Source organism: Saccostrea echinata, unplaced genomic scaffold (genome assembly GCF_033153115.1).
Source record: "Saccostrea echinata isolate AGI-Se365-2 ecotype Australia unplaced genomic scaffold, CSIRO_AGI_Sech_v1 ptg000081l, whole genome shotgun sequence".
NCBI classification, from domain to species: domain Eukaryota; kingdom Metazoa; phylum Mollusca; class Bivalvia; order Ostreida; family Ostreidae; genus Saccostrea; species Saccostrea echinata.
Genome location: NW_026889830.1, coordinates 2,223,403 through 2,245,111, shown reverse-complemented (window position 1 = coordinate 2,245,111; position 21,709 = coordinate 2,223,403). Strand labels below are relative to the sequence as shown.

Here is a 21,709-nt window from a genome sequence, read left to right as displayed (position 1 = left end):
TCTTATCTCGAGGAATAGAACTGTGAAATATGAAAACACTAGCAGCAACCATTGAATAGATATGGAAAAGGTTAAAGTTTTTTTCAAAAGTATGTCAAACATCAAGGTCAAATGGTCAAAATTAATGGTGCCCAAGGAAACGCCTTCTCCCAAGAAATACACAGGTGAAATATGAAAGCCGAAGCACCAATGGTTCAAAAGTTTTGACCAAGGTTAAAGTTTTCCAAAAGTAGGTCAAACTCCAAGGTCAAAGGGTCAAAGTTGTTGGTATATAAAGAAAGGTCTTGTCACTAGGATTACAAATGTAAAGTATCAAAACCCTAGCACCAACCAATCAAAAGTTATGACCAAGGTAAAAGTTTTCCAAAGGTAGGTCAAACTTCAAAGTCAAAGGGTCAAAGTTGTTGGTATCCAAAGAAAGGTCTTGTCACAAGGATTGCACATGTGAAATATGAAAGCCCTAGCACAAATTGTTCAAAAGTTATGGCCAAGGTTAAAGTTTTCCAAAAGTAGGTCAAACTCCAAGGTCAAGGTAAAAGGGTCAAAGTTGTTAATATTCAAAGAAAGGTCTTGTCACAAGGATTGCATATTTGAAGTATGAAAGCCCTAGCTCCAACCGTTCGAAAGTTATGGCCAAGGTTAAAGTTTTTCAAAAGTAGGTCAAAATTCAAGGTCAAGGTCAAAGGGTCAAAGTTGTTGGTATCCAAAGGAAGGTCTTGTCACAAGGATTATACATATGAAGTATGAAAGCCCTAGCATCCATCGTTCTAAAGTTATGGCCAAGGTCAAAGTTTGGTAAAATTTTGCAAAACTGGGTCAAACTCCAAGGTCAAGGTCAAAAGGTCAAATATGGTGGTACCCAAAGAAGGGTCTTGTCACAAGGAATACACATGTGAAATATGAAAGCCATAGCTCCAACCAATCAAAAGTTATGTGCAAGGTTAAAGGTTTTGCAGACAAACAAACAAACAGATAAACAGACAAACAGACAGACAGACAGACAGGGCAAAAACTATATACCCCCGAATCTTCGATATGGGGGCATAAAAATCTTCTGCTCAAGAACAGCAAAGCCATGATTAGTCATATTATTATATATAGAAGTATCCTCAGGTAGTGTAGATCCAAATTTGTTCAAATTTAGGGTGGGTAGGGTAGGGCCAAAATGAGCGATCTAGAGTTTTACATACGAATACATAGGGGGAAAAAATCTTTAAAATGCTTCTGCTCAAGAACAGAGAGTCATGTTTAGTAATATTGATATGGAAGCATCCTGAGGTAGTGTAAATTTGTTGTTCATTTTGGATACGAATGAATAGGTTGAATCCATGCTACGCATGATTCAGCCACATATTAGGTAGATTTTTGGGTGTTTTAAGTCATTCAAAGTCTGCTGCTATATTGCAACTGACTACCCCAACTCCCATGCCTCCAAATACTGTTATTTCGTACTTGTGTATTGTTTTGTTTTATATTGTTGCTTTATATTGGGCCATTTTCTTTTGTAGAACGATATGAATATTTTGATAAGAAGTTGAACTAAAGATTTTCTTTGTACATATATATGCAATTTTTAGCTCTACTGGTCAGAGATAAAGGTGTCCGTTGTCTGTCTGTCTAGCTGTCTGTCCATCTGTAAACAATTTTTCAAAATGCTACTCCTCCTACAATTTTAGTCTGATTTCAATATAACTTGGCACACAAGTAGACTACACTAAGATACATAAAATGTGGCATCGGTTTTTGATTTTGTTGAAGGGTGTTGCCATATGGTTACTAAAAATAGAATTTCTTTGAAATTCCTTTAAAACGCTACTCCTCCTCAAGTTTTGGTTGATTTCAATAAAATTTGGCACACAAGTAGACAACACTAAGATACATTATTCTCTTTATCAGTTTTTGATTTGTTGCCATGATTACTAAAAATAGAAATAATGATATCTGTGAAATACATTCAAAATGCTACTCCTTTTTTAGTTTTGGTTTAATTTCAATGTAACTTGGCATGCAAATAGACTACACTCAGACACATAATTGTCTTTATCATTTTTAGCTCACCTGAGCCGAAGGCTCAAGTGAGCTTTTCTGATCACATTTTGTCCGGCGTCCGTCTGTCTAGCTGTCTGTCTGTCTGTAAACTTTTCACATTTTTGACTTCTTCTCAAGAACCACTGGGCAAAATTCAACCAAACTTGCCAAAAAGCATCCTTGGGTGAAGGAGATTCAAGATTGTTCAAATGAAGGGCCACACCCTCTTTAAAGGGGAGATAATTAGGAATTAAGGAAAAAATAATGGAATCATTTAAAAATCTTCTTCTCAAGAACCACTGGGCCAGGAAAGATGAAAGTGGAAACATCCTCAGGTAGTGTAGATTCAAGTTTGTTCAAATCATGACCCCCGGGGGGAGGGTGGGGCCACAATGGGGGATCAAAGTTTTACATAGAAATATATAGGAAAATATCTTTAAAAATCTTCTTCTTAAGAACAGCAAAGCCATGATTGGTCATATTTATATGGAAGCATCCTCAGGTAGTGTAGATTCAAGTTTGTTCAAATCATGACCTCCGGGGGGAGGGTGGGGCCACAATGGGGGATCAAAGTTTTACATAGAAATATATAGGAAAATATCTTTAAAAATCTTCTTCTTAAGAACAGCAAAGCCATGATTGGTCATATTTATATGGAAGCATCCTCAGGTAGTGTAGATTCAAGTTTGTTCAAATCATGACCCCCGGGGGGAGGGTGGGGCCACAATGGGGGATCAAAGTTTTACATAGAAATATATAGGAAAATATCTTTGAATATCTTCTTCTTAAGAACAGCAAAGCCATAATTGGTCATATTTATATAGAAGCATCCTCAGGTAGTGTAGATTCAAGTTTGTTCAAATCATGACCCCTGGGGGGAGGGTGGGGCCACAATGGGCAATCAAAGTTTTACATAGAAATATTTAGGAAAATATCTTTAAAAATCTTCTTAAGAACAACAAAGCCATGATTGGTCATATTTATATAGAAGCATCCTCAGGTAGTGTAGATTCAAGTTTGTTCAAATCATGACCCCCGGGGGGAGGGTGGGGCCACAATGGGGGATCAAAGTTTTACATAGAAATATATAGGAAAATATCTTTAAAAATCTTCTTCTTAAGAACAGCAAAGCCATGATTGGTCATATTTATATAGAAGCATCCTCAGGTAGTGTAGATTCAAGTTTGTTCAAATCATGACCCCTGGGGGGAGGGTGGGGCCACAATGGGCGATCAAAGTTTTACATAGAAATATATAGGAAAATATCTTTAAAAATCTTGTTAAGAACAGCAAAGCCATGATTGGTCATATTTATATGGAAGCATCCTCAGGTAGTGTAGATTCAAGTTTGTTCAAATCATGACCCCTGGGGAGAGGGTGGGGCCACAATGGGCGATCAAAGTTTTACATAGAAATATATAGGAAAATATCTTTAAAAATCTTCTTAAGAACAGCAAAACCATGATTGGTCATATTTATATAGAAGCATCTTCAGGTAGTGTAGATTCAAGTTTGTTCAAATCATGACCCCCGGGGGAGGGGGGGCCACAATGGGGGATCAAAGTTTTACACAGAAATGTGTAGGAAAATATCTTTAAAAATCTTCTTCTTAAGAACAGCAAAGCCATGATTGGTCATAATTTATATAGAAGCATCTTCAGGTAGTGTAGATTCAAGTTTGTTCAAATCATGACCCCAGGGGGAGGGTGGAGCCATAATGGGGGATCAAAGTTTTACATAGAAATATATAGGAAAATATCTTTAAAGATCTTCTTCTTATGAACAGCAAAGCCATGATTGGTCATATTTTTATGGAAGCATCCTCAGGTAGTGTAGATTCAAGTTTGTTCAAATCATGACCCCGGGGGTAGGGTGGGGCCACAATGGGTGATCAAAGTTTACAGAGGAATATATTGGTAAAAATCTTTTCCTCAGGAACAGAAAAGCCATGATTAGTCAAATCGATATGGAGGCATCCTTGGGTAGTGTAGAATGAAATTTGTTCAAATGAGGGTCCCCGGGGGTGGGCCACAATGGGAGATCATTTTTTTTTTACAAATGAATATATGGGAAATAATCTTCTGCTCAAGAACAGCAAAGCCATTTGTTATATTGATATGAAAGCATCATCAGGTAGTTTAAAATTCAACCCCCCCCCTCCCGTAAACTTTTCAATACTGAACTGATTCTTGCTTTTTTCCCTAGCCAATGTGCTCAGGTGAGCGATGTGGCCAATGGGCCTCTTGTTTTTTTTTATTTTGATGAATGATGTTGCCATGGTTACTAAAATCAAAATTTCCGTAAAAATCTTTTGAAAGGTTACTCTTCCTACAATTTTAGTCTGATTGCAGTAAATCTTGCCACAAAAAGAGACTTAACCAAGGACTGTTATTCTATTTAGTTGCAAAGTTTCAAGTCGAAGTGCTACTTTTCTTTTCTTTTGTTGTAAGTACAAACCAGTAGAACTACAGTCTCATCAGAGACTTCTTGTTTAAAGTCTGTTGCACTTGGTACTTGTTAACGAGTCAGATTTATTTATTAGAATATGTTTCAAAAAGATAAAAACAGGATAGACGTCTCATTTTTTTTTGTAGATGAATATGACATCAGTAAGCTATTCGCCACATCAAAGCATTTCTGTTCTGTTGGAGGATATTTTGGAAAAATGCTGCAATGAATTGCATGATGACAAATTTATTCAAAATAATCCAAATTATCCTGAGAATGTTTCCAGTGAAGTACATCAGACAATGAATGAGATACTGGACTACCTAGATGATGTAAATGAATATGCAAAGAATACCTCAGCAGAATCAACTGAGCCTTCAAAACAAGGGGAAATAACTCAGGATCAACAGAGTAGTTTGATTGGAGTCATGAACTTATTAGTAGATAAGGAGAATGATAAGGATATCTATGAAGTTATGGATTTTTTGTTATTTAAATGCTGTGAAATTGCAGATAAAAATCATACCTCAGATTACATCCTCAGAGAAAAATTCACAAATGTCTCTAAAGTATTACAAGGAAGTGAAAAATCCAAGTACAGAGCATATTTGAATGAGGATTCTTGGAACTACATTAGTTCACCTGATGTCTTTAAAGAAAATTTAACAGATCACAAGATAAGGAAGAAGAGTTTACCAGAAAATTGGGATTTCAAGAGCAAGCTATTGAATCAAGAAGGAAGCATTACAGAAAATCAAGCAGTTGATAATTTGTGGGTAAAACATGATAAAGAAAAATCAAATTTCAAACAGGGATTGAATGAGGTTGATGCTGGAACCAACAAAGTTTGTTTCAATGTTAGTGAAGGTGTAAACCTTGTATCACATGACCTACCATCACTAAGGTGTATTTGTAAACAAGTACTGCTTGGACCAACAGCTGACACTCAGGATGTTGAAGGTCTTAAAAGTCCAAAAATGGTGCAGGGAAATGAACATTATCATTTTGAGCTAGAATCAAAAGACAATCAAAGAAATGATTGTGAGGGAAAAATGAGGTTTATCAAATATTTAGGTTTATCACCATCACTGACATTAGAAAAAGAAACAGATACTGAAAATTTTTGCTGTGATGCTGAGCAGAATGCACATGAAAGTCTTTTACAACCCACATTAATAGAAAGCAAGTCAAAGAATTACACATTGAACTGTACAGAAATAAAACAAACCATCAGGGAGCAAGATAACGTCTTTGAATTAAATCTTCCTAATTTACAGTGTGTGTCAATGAAAACTGAGGCATTTAAGGATCAGTCTGCTGATATGAAACAAGGGACACTGCTTAAAAAGACTGAAATTCAAAGTGGTCTTCCCGTGGATATGGAGCAATTGATTCCATGCAAACGAATGAAACTAGAAGAAAAAGAATCAAGTATGTTTGAAAACCATCATACTGATGAAAAACCAATTGAATTGCACTTGTTAGTCAAAATAGCTAGTGTAGATGACATTAAAGAGGATTCAAATGAGAATATGCTATATGCTACTGTAGACATGAAGAAAGAAAAACAAAGTTTAGTTGAATATACAACCAGAAAAGACATTAAAAATAAACAAGACATTTTAAGTGTTGGACAATCAGAGAGTCTTGTACCTCTAAATTTTTACAAAGAAAAGCAGTTAAAAATGAAGTTTGATGAAGTAGAAAAGAAAGTTTCAGAATGTGATAAAAACCAAAGTAATGCTAATCTGAGTAAAGTATTGGTTAGCGATAGTATTCCTGAATTAAGAACTAAGGATGACAACAAATTTACATTTAGTACAGAAGAGGGATGTGTATTTAAAGAAATGCAATCAACAGAACAGATAGTTCCATCTACAGTGAACAAAGAACACACAGAAACATATGAAAGAGAATCATTTTATGATGGTATGTAAAATTACAAGTAATAGCATATACAAATTCATGTGCAATACATAACATTATACTTTGATTTCAGTGATAAACTAATGGGTTACTCAGTACCTTTCTTAGTAATCAGTAATTAATTAATTACACAGTGAAAACTGTCTAATCTGACACCTGTGTGCAATCCGTTTCACTGTGAATGACTATTATTTGAATTCCAATTTTACTGTTTTCTATGTTCTGTACACAGTGTTATCTGACACCCTGTCTATTCTGACACAAATTGTCTCCCATTGCATGTCAGATTAAACAGGTTTCACTGTAGATACAAGATCTTAATGGCAATTAGTAAGATATGCTGGTAAATGCATGTACTGGGATACATTAAAATCCATTCAAACACCCACAGTAACTGATAAAAACATAAAATGGAAATTAATTAAGGATGCATATTTCAAAACCTCTATTGCTATGTAAACTTTTATTTCCAGATGCTTAGTTGGAAGAAAAACAATTGTGGTATTGCTATAAAGTTTTTTAATGTCAGAATATTCTCATATCACTCCAAGTGATTGAAGAATGTTGGCCATTTTGGAAACATGTGTATGTTCATCCTATTTTATTGAATACTTTCAGAAGAGAATTACAGATGTGATAAATTCAGAAATCTTGGTATGAAAGAAACAGTTTTGCATGATGAACAAAAAGGTAATGTTAGGAATCTAAAAAGTAATTATTTTATTAATACAATGTGCATACCTTTTAAATAGTAATATATGTAGTATATATTTGGTAATTTTTTTTTTGAATTTTTCAATGAAGTTAAATATTACTATCTAATTACAATTCTCATTACTTTGGTTCACTTGGTAGACACCTATCAAACACAACAAGCAGTTCACTACAAATATTTGAATATTTTTTTCAATGATATTCACAACTAAACACATATTTTAACGGCAGAGGATAAAAGTTCTGTAAAAGTGGAAACTTTGACAAAATTGACAAATATCTACCGGAAATAATCTTTAAAATTTCAACTCGTTCACATTCCTCTTAAATAGCACTGTTAAATACTAGAAGGTTATCAAAGTTTCCACTCACCATTTTCTTCAAATTTTCAACCCTTAAAAAAAACACTTTTACAGTATGTTAGTTGAAACTTGGGCCGGGTTTCACAAAACTATCGTAAGATTTGTCCTAAGATAGATCTTAATACGATCATCTTAAGATCTGACTTATGACAATCATAAGATATGTCACTGCCATTTCACAAAACTATCTTAAATATAAGAAATCTTAAGACAAGCGTACATTTTTTGTTTTCAATCGTATAGTACACAGTATTTACTGGCAAAATTATTGCACGTAGGTGGAGTGGGGGGGGGGGGGGGGGGAGGTTAAATGTTCCGACTGGCCTGATCTAGTCCCAAGAATTTTTCCATTTCTGAAAACCATTCTCTTTTAAAAAAAAATATTCGGTTTTGAACTAAAAGATATACTTTCAACATGTTCACTTTAGTCTTGAGACGGGTATTTAGTTGTCTTAAGATTAAGATAGATCTTAAGATTTCAATTTCAAGATACATTGGCATCAGTTAAGAAAAGAAAGGATAAAAAAAATTCAGAATAATGCTGCTAACCTTATGACTATAAATTTAGAAAAAAAATTCTTTTATACCCAAATCATAATGGATTTGTTGTAAAATGTGCTAGTTAAGCTTTCTGTTGGTTCTGTAAAAGGGGGGAAATCAATCAACTGTTAAATAGTCAATAATGCAAAGTTGAAGATATCCAAAATTTTACAGCACAAAATTATACCCAATGTCTGATTTTTTCTGAAAAAAGATGTTGTGTTTCGTTTCTTTTTTGTGTTAATAAATAGGCATTTACTGTACTCTAGATTCTGTTCATGGTGTGTTTGAACCAAATACTAAGTGCTTCAAGTGGAAATACACTCCATCTTATGTTGATGATACAGATGCTGTTGTTCCTGATACAGAGAAAAAAGGTAATCATGTTAGAACAAGGACCTTAATATGTAATTGGGAGAGGAATTTGTAAGTTTTAACTCGCAAGAGTCTCAAGTGAGCTTTTTGATCAAATGTTTTCCTGCCACAGTCCATCCATCTGTTGATCGTCATCTGTAAACTAAACTTCATATTTTCAACTTCTTCTACAGCATCCTCAGTGAAGATGATTCAAGTTTCTTCAATTGAAGAGGCATGCCCTCTTTCAAGAAGAGATAATCAAGAAATTAATGAGAAAATATGGTGGGGTCATTTTAAATTAATCCTGATGATTAAAAAAAAAAATGCCATGATTGGTTATATTTATATGGAAGCATCCTCAGGTAGTGTAGATTCAAGTTTGTTTAAATCATGACCCCTGGGGGTATGATGGGGTCACAAAGGACAATCAAAGTTTTTCATAGGAATACATAGGAAAAATCTTTAAAAAGATATTTCTCTCAAGAACAGCAAAGCCATGATTGGTAATATTTATATGGAAGCATTTTCAGGTAGTGTAGATTCAAGTTTGTTTACATTATGACCCCGGGGGTTACAATGGAGAATCAAAGTTTGACATAGAAATGTATAGGAAAAATCTTTACATATCTTTTTCTCATGAACAGTAAAGCCATGATCGGTCATATTTATATGGAAGCATCCTCGGGCAGTGTAAATTCAGATTTGTACAAATCTTGACCCCTGGGGGTAGGATGGGACCACAATGAAAGTTCAAATTTATAGGGGAAAAAAGCCATGATAGTTAGTCAAAGAAATATATATGTAAACATCCTAAGTGAAGATTCAAGATATATCATACCCCCCTCCCTTTTAGGGGTAGGTTGAGACCACATGCATTTAATCTTTTCAAAACTGAACTGATTTCTGCTTTTTTCCTAGCTACAGTGCTCAGGTGAGCGATGTGGCCCATAGGCCTCTTGTTATAATACTAGTATATCAGTCTGAAACATTCTTTCAATGTGTAAGTTATGAAATGCTGACGAAGATTATAAACTTCAAATCTGTTTCCATGCCCATTTAATTTCTAGCTCACCTGAGTAGAAGGATGTATGCCATCTGTAAATTTTTCACATTATTGACTTCTTCTGAAGAACCACAGGGCCATTTTAACCAAACTTGCCACAAAGCATCCTTAGGTAAAGGGGATTAAAGTTTATACAAATAAAGGGCATGCCCTCTTTCAAGGGGAGATAATTAAGAATTAGTTAAAATTTAATGGCATCTTTTTAAAATCTTCTCAGTAACCACTGGGCCAGAAAAGATGAAACTTAAGTGAAAGCTCAATTACATAGTATAAATTCAAGTTTATTGAAATAATGATTCCTAGGGCAGGATGGGGCCACAATAAACATTTACGTTTACATAGGAATACAAAGGAAAAATCTTTAAAATCTCAAGAACGGCCAAGTCATGATTATTCATATTTATATGTAAGCATCCTCCTATAATTTTTTTAAGGTTGTGTAGAATCAAGTTTGTTCAAATCATGGCTGGGGGGGGGGGGGGGGGGCACAATGGACAATCAAAGTTTTACATAGGAATATATAGGAATTTTTTATAAATCTTCTAATCAAGAACAACAAAGCTATGATAAGTCATAACATGGAAGCATCCTCAGGTAGTGTCAGGCCTTTCAAAATCTGCCTATACCCGATACTTTTACCCAGCTGAAATCATGATTGTACCACTACCAGCCAAAATATTTGATGGAGAAAAATTCGCTTACATATTTAATTAAAATTGCTTCCACAAGGTACCTATTTTTGTAACAGTACTACCTGTTTTACATAGGGGAAAAATTACCATTTAAGAACAGCAGAGCTATGTTACTCAGGTGAGTGATATGGCTCATGGACCTCTTGTTAAAGTTTCTAATCATTTTACTGTGTGTGATTTGAATCCTTGCTAGCTTTGGTTTAACTGCAAACAATGAAGTAGATATTTGTGTAATTTATCTCTGTTAAAAAATGATTTTAAATCTTCAAAAGAAATAGAAATCTATATAAGGCCATCTTTAAATAATTGTTTGTTTGCCCTCTCACGACCAGCTGGCTAAAAATGGCTAAAAATGGCCTGACTCAAAACTTTCCTTAAACCTCCAGGAAAGGATTTTTAGGTCACCTGAGTCACTCAGGTGACCTATTGCTATCTGTTTTTGTCCCTCGTAAACTTTTGAACAATTACAGGTTCTTCTCTTGAACCGCTGAACCAATTACAGTCAATTTTTACATATAGCATCAGATGGTAAAGGGTACAAAAATATTATTGTGAATTTCATGGTCCCTCCCCCCCCCCCCCCACCAGAGGCCAGAGGGGTGGGGCTAAAACCATCAAAATTAGTGCTATCTTTAAAAATCATCTTCTTTACTCCTGGACATCAAGCAGTCAAACTATTGGCATGATTGTAATAAACATTGAGTCCTCTAACAAAATTGTGAAAATTTATGGCCCCAGGGTCAGGGGTTCTGGAGTTAGGGTGTGACTCTAATGATCATACAGTGAAACTGTATAAATTCTTTGAAAATCTTCTTCTCTGCTCCTGGGTATTAAGCAAACAATCAAATTAAGTGCATACCAGTCTTGTAGAGTAGGCTTTCCCCCAAAAAATCTTTCACCCAGGAAAACTGGCTCTAGAGTAGGATTTCCCTCTGGAAAACAGGCTCTAAAATAGGATTTCCCCCATGGAAAAATGACTCTAGAATAGGATTTCCCCCATTGAAATCCCACATCAGATTCAATTTTCTGGGAGGAAATCCTACTCTGTGCTATGGTTATAGAGTGCGATTTCCCCTAGAGTCAATTTTCCCCTAGTGAAATATCACGGTTGTACTTATGTATGAGGGGGGAAGGGGCGACACATTGTTACCAGTGTTCCCAGTGTTTTCCCTTTATTTCAAAGTAAAAGATTAGAGATCAATTGTAACAGGCTTTGGGTTGAAATTTATGACAAATCTCTGTGGACCTTACAACAATCTAATTTTGATTTTTTTAAATTTATATATATTTTTTTATTTTGAAGCGGCATTTTTATCAATTGAAGCTGTCAATTTGGCCGGTAGCCAGTTCTTAGGGAAAACACTGCTTCCTTCTTCAAATGGCAACCAGTTCCATTGAAACATAGGAAGTAATTGAAGAATCAAAATTTTTTATCTCATTTCTCTCAGTAAGTATCCAACCAATTCTTTTGAAGCATTAAAATTGTATTCTTTTCATCTGGTCAAACTGGTTTCTGAAAAAAAATCGTACAATGTTATCAGTTGGACAAATTTTTAACTGTATCCATGGAAACAAAAAGGAATTTTACATTATTAAATGGATTTTTTCTCCAATTGTATTTTAAACTATATTTACATATTTTTGATACATGTATATATGTGTCTTCTCTAAGTTTCTGGTGTTTAAATATCAAAAATAGCTGCAGTTGCCATGGAACTAAAAATTAGTTATTTATTTCTAAAAATTTGAAATTTGCAAAACTTTAAGAGAATATTTGCCGTCTGCTTTCAAATCCAATATGTCACCGCTAGGGTCAAGGAGACATACCTATGCTTCGGTTTCGAAAAGCAATGTTTCTTGTATTGTTAGTTTTTAGTTTTGGCTTTTTTTTTTCCCTTAAGTTTGAAGAACTCGAATCAAATACTGACAAAATAGTATGTGGAACCTTTGATAACGTAAATTTTAGAATTTTCTCACACACTTTTTGGAAAAGGATTGAACCTTAGATAAAACAATGAGTTTTTTGAGGACAAACAAATTATCAAATCACTAAAGGTGACCTGATATACATTTTAAATTTGCAAACAAACAGGCGCGAGAGAGAGTGTGTTGAGACTTCAAGTCTTACGATTTTGAGTGATTAATTTTACAATTTCCTAATGAGTTAAAATTCTTGGTTGAGACTCAATGATATAATAAGATTTCATACTAAATTTGACAATTCTTAAGTAGAAAACACTCATATTTCCATTAAAAAATCAGTTCACTTTCATATAAACTTTTAGCCAAAATATTTTTGATATGATTTAAGCATTGATAAAAGAAGGGAAATCCTACTCTGAGAAAGAAAGAGGGGAAATTTGGATCTATTTTGAGATTCCCCATTGGGAGAAAATCCTACTCTAGAGTACAGATTTTGGGGGGAAAGCTGGCTATGCCCTGGGAAATCCTACTCTACAACATTGGTAGTTATGATTAGCATATGTGCCTCTTCCAAAATTGAGAGAACAGGAAAGACCAATGTGAGAGGGAATGCAGTTGGTATTCTAATAGTGTTGAAGCACTTTTTTTTTGTTTATTCAGAATGGTGATAGTAACAAATGGGGGCAGGTATATAGACAAGTAAATAGATCTGCTTTAACATTTGTTACTAAGTAATAGACTTATTATTTTGTTGATCCCTGATCATCCGATTTCTCTTGCTTTTGGGCAACATAGCTTCAATCATCTATCAGTTTTTTATCTTATATTTCTGTGGATCCTTTACAATGTTGTATTTAGGGGTGAAACGGTTCACTGCGGTATCAATTCACCGCTGTATTTTTTCTCGGTTTGATACACGGTGCAAAATCTCCATTTTCAGTTCGGTTCATTTTTTGGTCGGGATCGTTATTCAGCCAGGTTTGGCATAGGTAAAACACGCTACTCAACATTTAAAAAATTAAAAACATAATTTTTTGAGGACTGATAGTATGTAAAATAATCTTTAACAGTCGATTCATTCTAATTAACTTCTTCTAGTTAATTTGCAAGTAGATTAAATGACTGGATTCAATTAAGCACAACGTAAAACAACGTTGAATTTGTTTCCTTCTATGAAAATGGATCATATCGAAAATAACCGAACTGAGTCAAAATTCTACGATACGTATCGTATCGTGAACGAGGCGTATCGTTTCACCCCTAGTTGTATTATACTCAGGTGATCGTTAAGCCCTTTGGGTCTCTTGTAATTCTTTTTTATTCCTTCTGGGATTTTCACATCCCATCAACAACTATTTTTAAGTTTATAAGTACCTACAATTTTAATAGATTTTGAAAAATTCAGATTGATATTAAAAATTTCTGGAAAAAAAATTCCCCACCAACCAACCAACCCAATTTTTTTTTTTAATATATATATATATATAATTTAATTCTGGTTATAACACTGCATTTGATTGGATAAAAATTTACTTTATATCGTATAAATTGGGTCGCCTATGTCACAACGACTTGCATCAGAAACTTATCTATCTGCCTGACGCTACTTTAAAATTTTGTACAATTTAAAGTCATTTTTTAAGGGCAGTCATCTTTTTCCTAACACTAAATGAATGAAAATTAAATTACAGTTGAACTTCCATATCTCGAACATGGATATCTCGAATACCATGAATATGTCGAAGTCATTTTGAAGTCTCAACTGCTTATTCCTTAAGTATTTTACCCTGGATATCTCGAATCCTCGGTTATCTCGAAATATTTTTTCGGTCCCTCTGAGTTCAAGATAACGAGGTTTGACTGTATAAGGAATGAATTTAATAGCTACCCAATTTATTCAGTATAAAGTGGGTTGGAACAGCTAGTTTACGCTTTTTTATAAACTGCTTCGTGGTTTATAAAGTGTAAACTGCCCCAACCCACTTTATATCATGTAAATTGGGTAGCTATTGTATTCATTCCTTAAATAAAAAATTCAATTTTTCAGGACATGATTTACCATGTAGAATATTGCCAATATTATCTTGCAAAAAACCAATCAGGCTTGGTTTATCCAGAAAACATCATCTTGCCTCTCTTCATCCTTACATGAAAAAGGAAGCTAAGAAATAGAGGTTTGACATTAGTTCAAAATTTCTTTGAAAAATGATGCTTAGCAATACTATGAATAATATATTTGATGTTTTTATTTACAATTTCTAATAGAGAAGATCACTTTACAACAAAAAGTATGTATATGTATTTATTTTATTTTATGCTGTACAAAGAAATGTGATGTGAAGTCTGTGATATTGGTTTAGAAAATTATAATATTATTAAGAAAACTTGTTTGTATACAGTTAGATAATTGTCATATATCCAGAGCAGAAGAAGCAATCTTTGTTTGCATTGAATATGAATTTTAATAACTGTGATTCTATCACATAAGTACCGGTAGCAACAAGTGAATGAATTTGCTTTGTCTCTTTTGCTCCCTCAATTTTTGAGCTAAGACTGACTTTAATACTTTTGTCTCATTTTTTAGCTCTACTGGTCAGAGACCAGAAGAGCTTATGCGATAGTAAGGTGTCCATCATCCGTCTGTCTGTCTGTCCGCCTGTAAACAATTTTTCAAAATGCTACTCCTCCTACAGTTTTGGTCTGATTTCAATATAACTTGGCACATAAGTAGACTATACTAAGATACATAATTCTGTTTATCGGTTTTTGATTTCAATGAACGGTGTTGCCATGGTTACTAAAAATAGAGATTTCTGGGAAATACTTTCAAAATGCTACTCCTCCTACAGTTTTGATCTGATATCAGTATAACTTTGCACACAAGTAGACTATACTAAGATACATATATCGGTTTTTGATTTCAATAAACGATGTTGCCATGGTTGCTAAAAATTGAAATTTCCTTGAAATACCTTCAAAATGCTACTCCTCCTACAGTTTTGGTCTGATTTTAGTATAACTTAGCACACAAGTAGACTACACTTAGATACATAATTCTCTTTATCAGTTTTAGATTTCGATGAACAGTGTTGCCATGGTTTCTAAAAATAGAAATTTTCTTGAAATACTTTCAAAACGCTACTCCTCCTACACTTTCTATGATTTCAGTATAATGTGGCATACAAGTAGTGTACACTGAGATACATAATTGATGTTATTGTTTTTAGATTTTGTTGAATGATGTTGCAATGGTTACTTAAATCAAAATTTCTGTAATATTGTTTTAAAAGGCTACTCTTCCTACAGTTTTAGTCTGATTGCAATTAATCTTGCCACAAAAAGAGACTAAACCAATAATCATTATTCTATTTATTGCTGTTGCAAAGTTTCAAGTCCAAGTGCTACTTTTATCTTCCTTTATAAGCACAACCAGTAGAGCTACAGTCTCATCAGAGACTTCTGGTTTTTTAATTTTTCATTTAATTTAAAATGTACAAGTATACTTGTAAAAAATAGTAAAACTGGAGAATATTAATAAAACATGTACCAAAAATTTCTTTTTGTAAAATATTTGCTGACACAAGTTGGGAAAATCTTGGGGAGAGGGGGGATAGCTCATCTGAGCTATAAGCTCCAGCTTTGTCTGGTTTCTATCTGACTGTCTCCTGTAGATTCCAAAATATACAGGAGGAGTTTATTTTCAGGTAATTACAGGAGAAGCACAACTCGCAAAATAAAATTACTCACTTGTATCTTAATGTCACAGTTGATATTTAATTAAATATTTTGTAAATAAATTATATTTGATTAGCGCACATTGCTAATCAAACATAGCGCCGTCTGTGTGAATGAGTGCCATGTGTGAATGTTTTGTTTTGTCACGTGATATTTCTATTTTTAGTTTACAAACTAACCAGGTATACGAATAGGACCAGTGGACCAATGACAGACCACTATTTGATAATTAATATGCATGTATACTAACTTCGTGCACTACATAAGCGCTTATCCCGCCAAATCAAATAACTATTAGATTTCTACCTTTACGGTGTAAGAGGTCCAAACCTTCATGTTACTTTTTGAAGTCATCGACTTTCACGATGCCTTGATAATTATGTTTCATATTTTATAATACTGGATACCTGGTAAGATTTATTTCTAATGATGTAAATACTTATTAAACCAATTTCAATAATACGTAATTTATCTTTATTGGCAGCGACGTGAATTTTCATGTTGTGTAATTTGTAACTTTGTTTAATGTGTTGTATTTGTCTCTTGTTAATGTGTGTGTGTTGTGAGTGTGTTTTCTATATTTCTAGGTTTCATTTCTTTGTTATCCTCATTAAAACTTCATAAATCCGAATCCAGCGTTATATTCTTTAACGATGACCCTGTGACATTAATATTGCTGAAACACATAAAAAATGTCTTGATCAAAAGTCTTGTTCTCATGATTTGATGTCTGTGAGTCATTTCGTGATATTATTTACCGCAAAAATGGACATTTTATTATCAATTTCAAAGGAGATTACAAATAAAATAAGGTGTGTTATCAATCTTTTATGTTGAATTTTACATAAGTTAAACATGCGGAGAGTTTTAAGGGTCATTTTTCCATTTCCAAGCATTTTTGAAAATCTAGTGATTTTTAAAGCCCGATTTCAGTGGACAACATTTTCAACCCCCCTTTTGAAAAAAGTTGTAAATAAGCTAGAGCAATTAAGTTTTTTACACTGGTTTAAAATTATTGATCAATTATAAATGAGCTCTTCTTTGCATTCAATCAAGTTTTAATGGCCAAACTCGATTTATATTGAATTAAATGGGTGTAAAATGTAGGTGGAAATCGAGAGTTAGCATGCATGGTTCTTTTATTGATACTGTATGAGCAGAATTTTAAGCGAGGATTCAATTTTTGCATTATTAGTGAGGGATTTGAGATCGCTAAAATTGAATATTGCTAACAATTTATTCCATTGTGGTTGTAATAGCTATCTATCTTGACATTATAAAATCGCAAAATTTACTTCTCACTAAAAATTATATATCATTAAGGGGGGGGGGGGGGGGAATCACTAAATTTGTGTCTCACTAAAAATGTAATTTAAAAAATAGATGGTGCACAATGGCATCATGTAATAAAGATTCTAGGAAAGTCTTTTTAAATTTTATTAAGCGATACTGTATAAGCAGGATTTTTAGCAAGGATTCAATTTTGGCATTATTAGCTAGGGTTTTGAGATTGCTAGATTTGAATATTGCTAACAGTTTATTCTGTTTTAGTTGTAATAGGTATTTATCTTGACATTATAAAATCACTAAATTTACTTCTCGCTAAAAACTATACATGTATATATTTTTTTTTTTGGGGGGGGGGGGGGGGATCGCTAAATGTGTGTCTCACTAAAAATTTGACTTGTACAGTATAGAAGGAGTTGCAGATGAGAGATGGGTACCCCCAAAATTACAGAAAGAATTGCAGTGTCCATGCATGTTCTGCTAAGGAATAGCCCATATATGTATCTAATCAAAATGTAAATAGAAGGTGCACAATGGCACCATGAAATAAAGATTCTTTGAAAGTCTCATTAAATTTTGTTCAGTGGTACAGGAGGAGTTGCAGATAAGAGATGAGTACCCCAAAGGATGGATGGACACCCCCATCATGGTCCTTTAAGAGTAGCAGGGCCACAGAAAATCATATTTATGTGTCTCCAAACTCACACATTTATGAGTGTAAAGTAAAAACAGCATTAATTTCTGCATTTTTATCATGGAACTTAATAATCACAAAAATGTTATAATCAACAGGTCAATCGCCACCATTTTTTAATAAGTAAATAGAAATGCGTACATGTAAATGTCAGAAAATTGCACATTCAACAAGAATTCTGCATTAGCAAAACTAGTCCCCTACTGGCAAGTGTAATCTGGTTCCCATTAAAAATTGAAAATGCCTTAATTCAATAAATAAAATCATTGAAGCAGAACATAATACAAGCTTGATCTATAACTCATCAAGGTAGACTCAAAAAATTGAAAATGCCTTAATTCAATAAATAAAATCATTGAAGCAGAACATAATACAAACTTGATCTATAACTCATAAAAGTAGACTCGCATAACAAAAATCAGCTCAATATCTATCTACATGATTTAGAAAAAAAAGGTTGGAAAAAACTTAAGAATTAAAGAGGCCATAATTCTCTCAAAAATGATTGAAGTGGAACGAAATCCATACTTAATTTGTAGCTCATCAAGATATACTCGCATACCAAAATTCAGCTCAAGATCTGCAAGCTTTTAGAAAAAAAGTATGGAAAACCATTAAAAATTACAAAGGCCTTATTTCCCTCAAAAATCATTGAAGCAGAATGCAATCCAAAATTGATCTGTAACTCATCAAGATACACTCATATACCTACCAAAAATCAGCTCAATATATCCTAGCATTAAGAAAAAAGTATGGAAAACCAAGTGGGACAGACAAACGGACAGACAGACAAGGAGGAAACCTATAGTCCCCTTCAGTTTCAACAGTAGGGAATCAATAATATACAATTATGGACTCTTTTAGTTATGAATATGATTTGATTTTCACCAGAAAAATATCAAAATTGACCAAGGCAAAGCCAATATCAAAATTAATATTTTCTGGTGAATTTCTAATCATATTCACCACCAAAAGAGTCAATAATTGTTTTATTATATAATCTAGATTGGAATAAATAAGACATTGAAGGCTTCATGATGACACCATTTTCATTAATGCTGGAGAAAGATAAACAAGAGGCCCATACAACGCTCACCTGAGTCACTTTGGTCCTGCTGTTCTGTGTTAGATTTTCTCCAAACATAATGTACTCCTCTGTATTATTTAATTGCCTTTTGTGGCCTCATTCTATACACAGGGACTATGATTTGAACAAAAATGGATCTACACTGTCAGAGGATGCTTCCACATTAATTTGATTCATCATGGATTTGAGGAGTTTCAAAGATTTTTCCCTATATAATCCCTATTATGGCCCCTACCTGATATGAACAATTTACAATCTATACTAACTCAAAAAGCTTCCACATAAGTTTCAGCTTTCCTGGTCCAGTGTTCTTAAGAAAATAATTTTTAAAGATTTTTCTTACACATTTCAATGTAAAACTTTGATTCCCTATTGTGGCCCCATCCTATCCCCAGGGACTATGATTTGAACAATTTAGAAGATTTTCTGGCCCAGTGGTTCTTAAGAAAAAGATTTTTAAATGACCCCACCCTATTTTAATTTGCCTGTCCAGTGGTTCTTTAGAAGATTTTAAAAGATTTTTCCTATATATTTTAATGTAAAACTTTGATTCCCTATTGTGGCCTAACCCTAAATCCAGGGGCCATGATATGAACAATTTAGAATCTACACTCTACATAACTACATGTAATAGCTTTTCAGGTCCAATGGTTCTTAAGAAGAAAATTTTAAAAGATTGTTCTTATATATTTCAATGTAAAACTTTGATTCCCTATTGTGGCCCCACCGTATCCATGGGGGCCATGATATGAACAAATAAGAATTTACACTACCTCAGGAAGCTTCCACATAAGTTTCAGATATTCTGGTTCAGTGGTTCTTAAGAAGATTTTTAAATGACCCCACCCTATTTTAATTTGCTTTTTCTTGTTTATCCCCCCTTGGAAGGGGGCTTGGCCCTTCATTTTAACAATTAGAATCTCCTTCACCCAGGGATGCTTTGTACCAATTTTGGTAAAAATTGGCCCAGTGCTTCTTGAGAAGAAGTTGAAAATGTGAAAAGTTTACAGACAGATGGACAGATAGACAGACAGCTGGACGCCGGGTGATCAGAAAAGAGCTGAAACTCGAATGAGCTAACGATGTCCAGATAATGTTTGTTTTCTGGATTTTTCATTTGTATATGTGTAAGACATTATTCATGTCGAAATGTTTGGATAATAATCTGGCGATAGGCTTGCCAAATGTTTTTCTGTTCAGATACACCTGTAGCTGACTCCAGCCATTGCAAGCTTTGTTTACAATGTTACTTGATAGTTGTATGTGACGTCACAATCGCCTCTGCAAGCCCACTGACCATCCGGTAAATACAGTTTCAAATTCAGTGAAATATGTAGTGTTATGAACCATTTGCGATTGTATATATTATATAGGGACTATAAATAGACTATATAATATACAGTATCATTTTATTTAAAAAAGGGAGAAAAAAAACTGGTTCAAATGACATAATTTTAACAATTTCAAATAACTTAAGAATTTTTTCCCGTATTTTTTCTTTGAAATAGGACCCATCAGTAAAACTCGGCTATCGCAAAGTCCTTAGGTACCTGAGAATTTATTTCATTATATCCATAATTATACCCCCTACTCAAAAGGAGAGGGGGTATACTGTTTTACCCTTGTGGTTCTGTCTGTTTGTGTGTCAGTCTGTCTGTAATAATTAAATTTTCGTGGCAGTTTTCTCAGTAACTACTCAACAGATGCTTAAAATTTTAACACACTCATTGTTTAGACATGCCATATGGTGGGATTCATTTTTGTATGAATCCAATGTCAACTTCCTGTTCTCTGTCCATTAAAAATTTCTGTCGCAGTTTTCTTAGCAACTACTCATCACAGATGCTTGAAATTTTAGCACACTCTTTTTGTTTTGGCATGCCATATGGTTGGATTCATTTTTGTATGAATCCGATGTCAACTTCCTGTTTACCCCTGTGTGTCCTTACCAATATATTCATATCAGAGAAGGGGTATTACTAGTGAGCATCGGCTTGCAGACTTCTTGTTCGTTATAATGAATTTGATAAAGTATACATAGTGAATTCACAAAATACATGTTTTCTTCCAATCAAAATATACAATTTTCAGTCCAAAAATGGTGTAAATTTTCACTTGACTTTTTCAATATATATTCATTTCTTGGCAAAATCTGTTGAGTGAATGTATAAAGTTTGTTGAAACCTATATATTTAATATTCCTAGCATATAATAACAGAAAAATGCTTCGAGTAAAAAATATGAAGTTCCTAGATATTAAACAAATGTGTACATTTGAAGAATTTTCTTCTAAATATTGTGTGATTTTGTGACCAGTTTTTAAATTGAATTTTGTATAATTTGCATTGTTTAATTCAAATATATTAAAAAAACTGAATTGTTATAAGTTAAGTTTTGAAATGAGAGGTTCTGACTGAACTTTTATTAAAATTTGACGAGTGACATACCTTAAATGTAAACAAGCATTTGACTGTATCAAAGATTTATCATGCTAACTTTCTTCATCGTATTTCCAAAAAAGAAAGTCAAAACCTTTATGTTCATCTTCTTTGAAAGTGATAATAATTGTGTAAGGTTTACAGAACAATCAAAAAACAATTATTAGTTTGGTTTTTTTTTCTCATCTTTAATGCTATGCCAAGGAAATACCAGATTCATATTCGATATAACAGTAAACTTAATACGAACAATTATACAGTAACATATTACTAAATTTTAGTTTAGGTTTAAGAGGTCTAATGATAACAATTTTATCTAAGAGCTGAGACAAAAGTTTTTATCAGTGAAGATCACAATTTTTTTTTTAATCCAGACACTCTTGATCTGATATATCAAGACTATAAAAATCAAAAC

The 21,709-nt window shown here is 33.5% G+C and overlaps 1 protein-coding gene across 1 annotated transcript; it reads left to right on the top strand.

Annotated features, from left to right (window-relative positions):
- Positions 1-4,694: 4,694 nt before the first annotated feature.
- On the top strand, positions 4,695-14,382 carry LOC133176731 (uncharacterized). The gene is made up of 4 exons (XM_061311803.1): positions 4,695-6,405; positions 7,021-7,092; positions 8,288-8,395; positions 14,101-14,382. Exons 1-4 carry the CDS (start codon positions 4,779-4,781, stop codon positions 14,223-14,225), a joined length of 1,932 nt encoding a protein of 643 aa, XP_061167787.1. The 5' UTR covers positions 4,695-4,778; the 3' UTR covers positions 14,226-14,382.
- Positions 14,383-21,709: the final 7,327 nt, after the last annotated feature.

Bases quoted from the DNA above. Each gene is read 5' to 3' on its own strand.
- LOC133176731 (XM_061311803.1), top strand. From the start codon at position 4,779: ATGAATGAGATACTGGACTACCTAGATGATGTAAATGAATATGCAAAG. The intron at 6,406-7,020 runs GTATGTAAAATT...GAATACTTTCAG, and splicing joins AAGAGAATCATTTTATGATG to AAGAGAATTACAGATGTGAT. The intron at 8,396-14,100 runs GTAATCATGTTA...TCAATTTTTCAG, and splicing joins TCCTGATACAGAGAAAAAAG to GACATGATTTACCATGTAGA.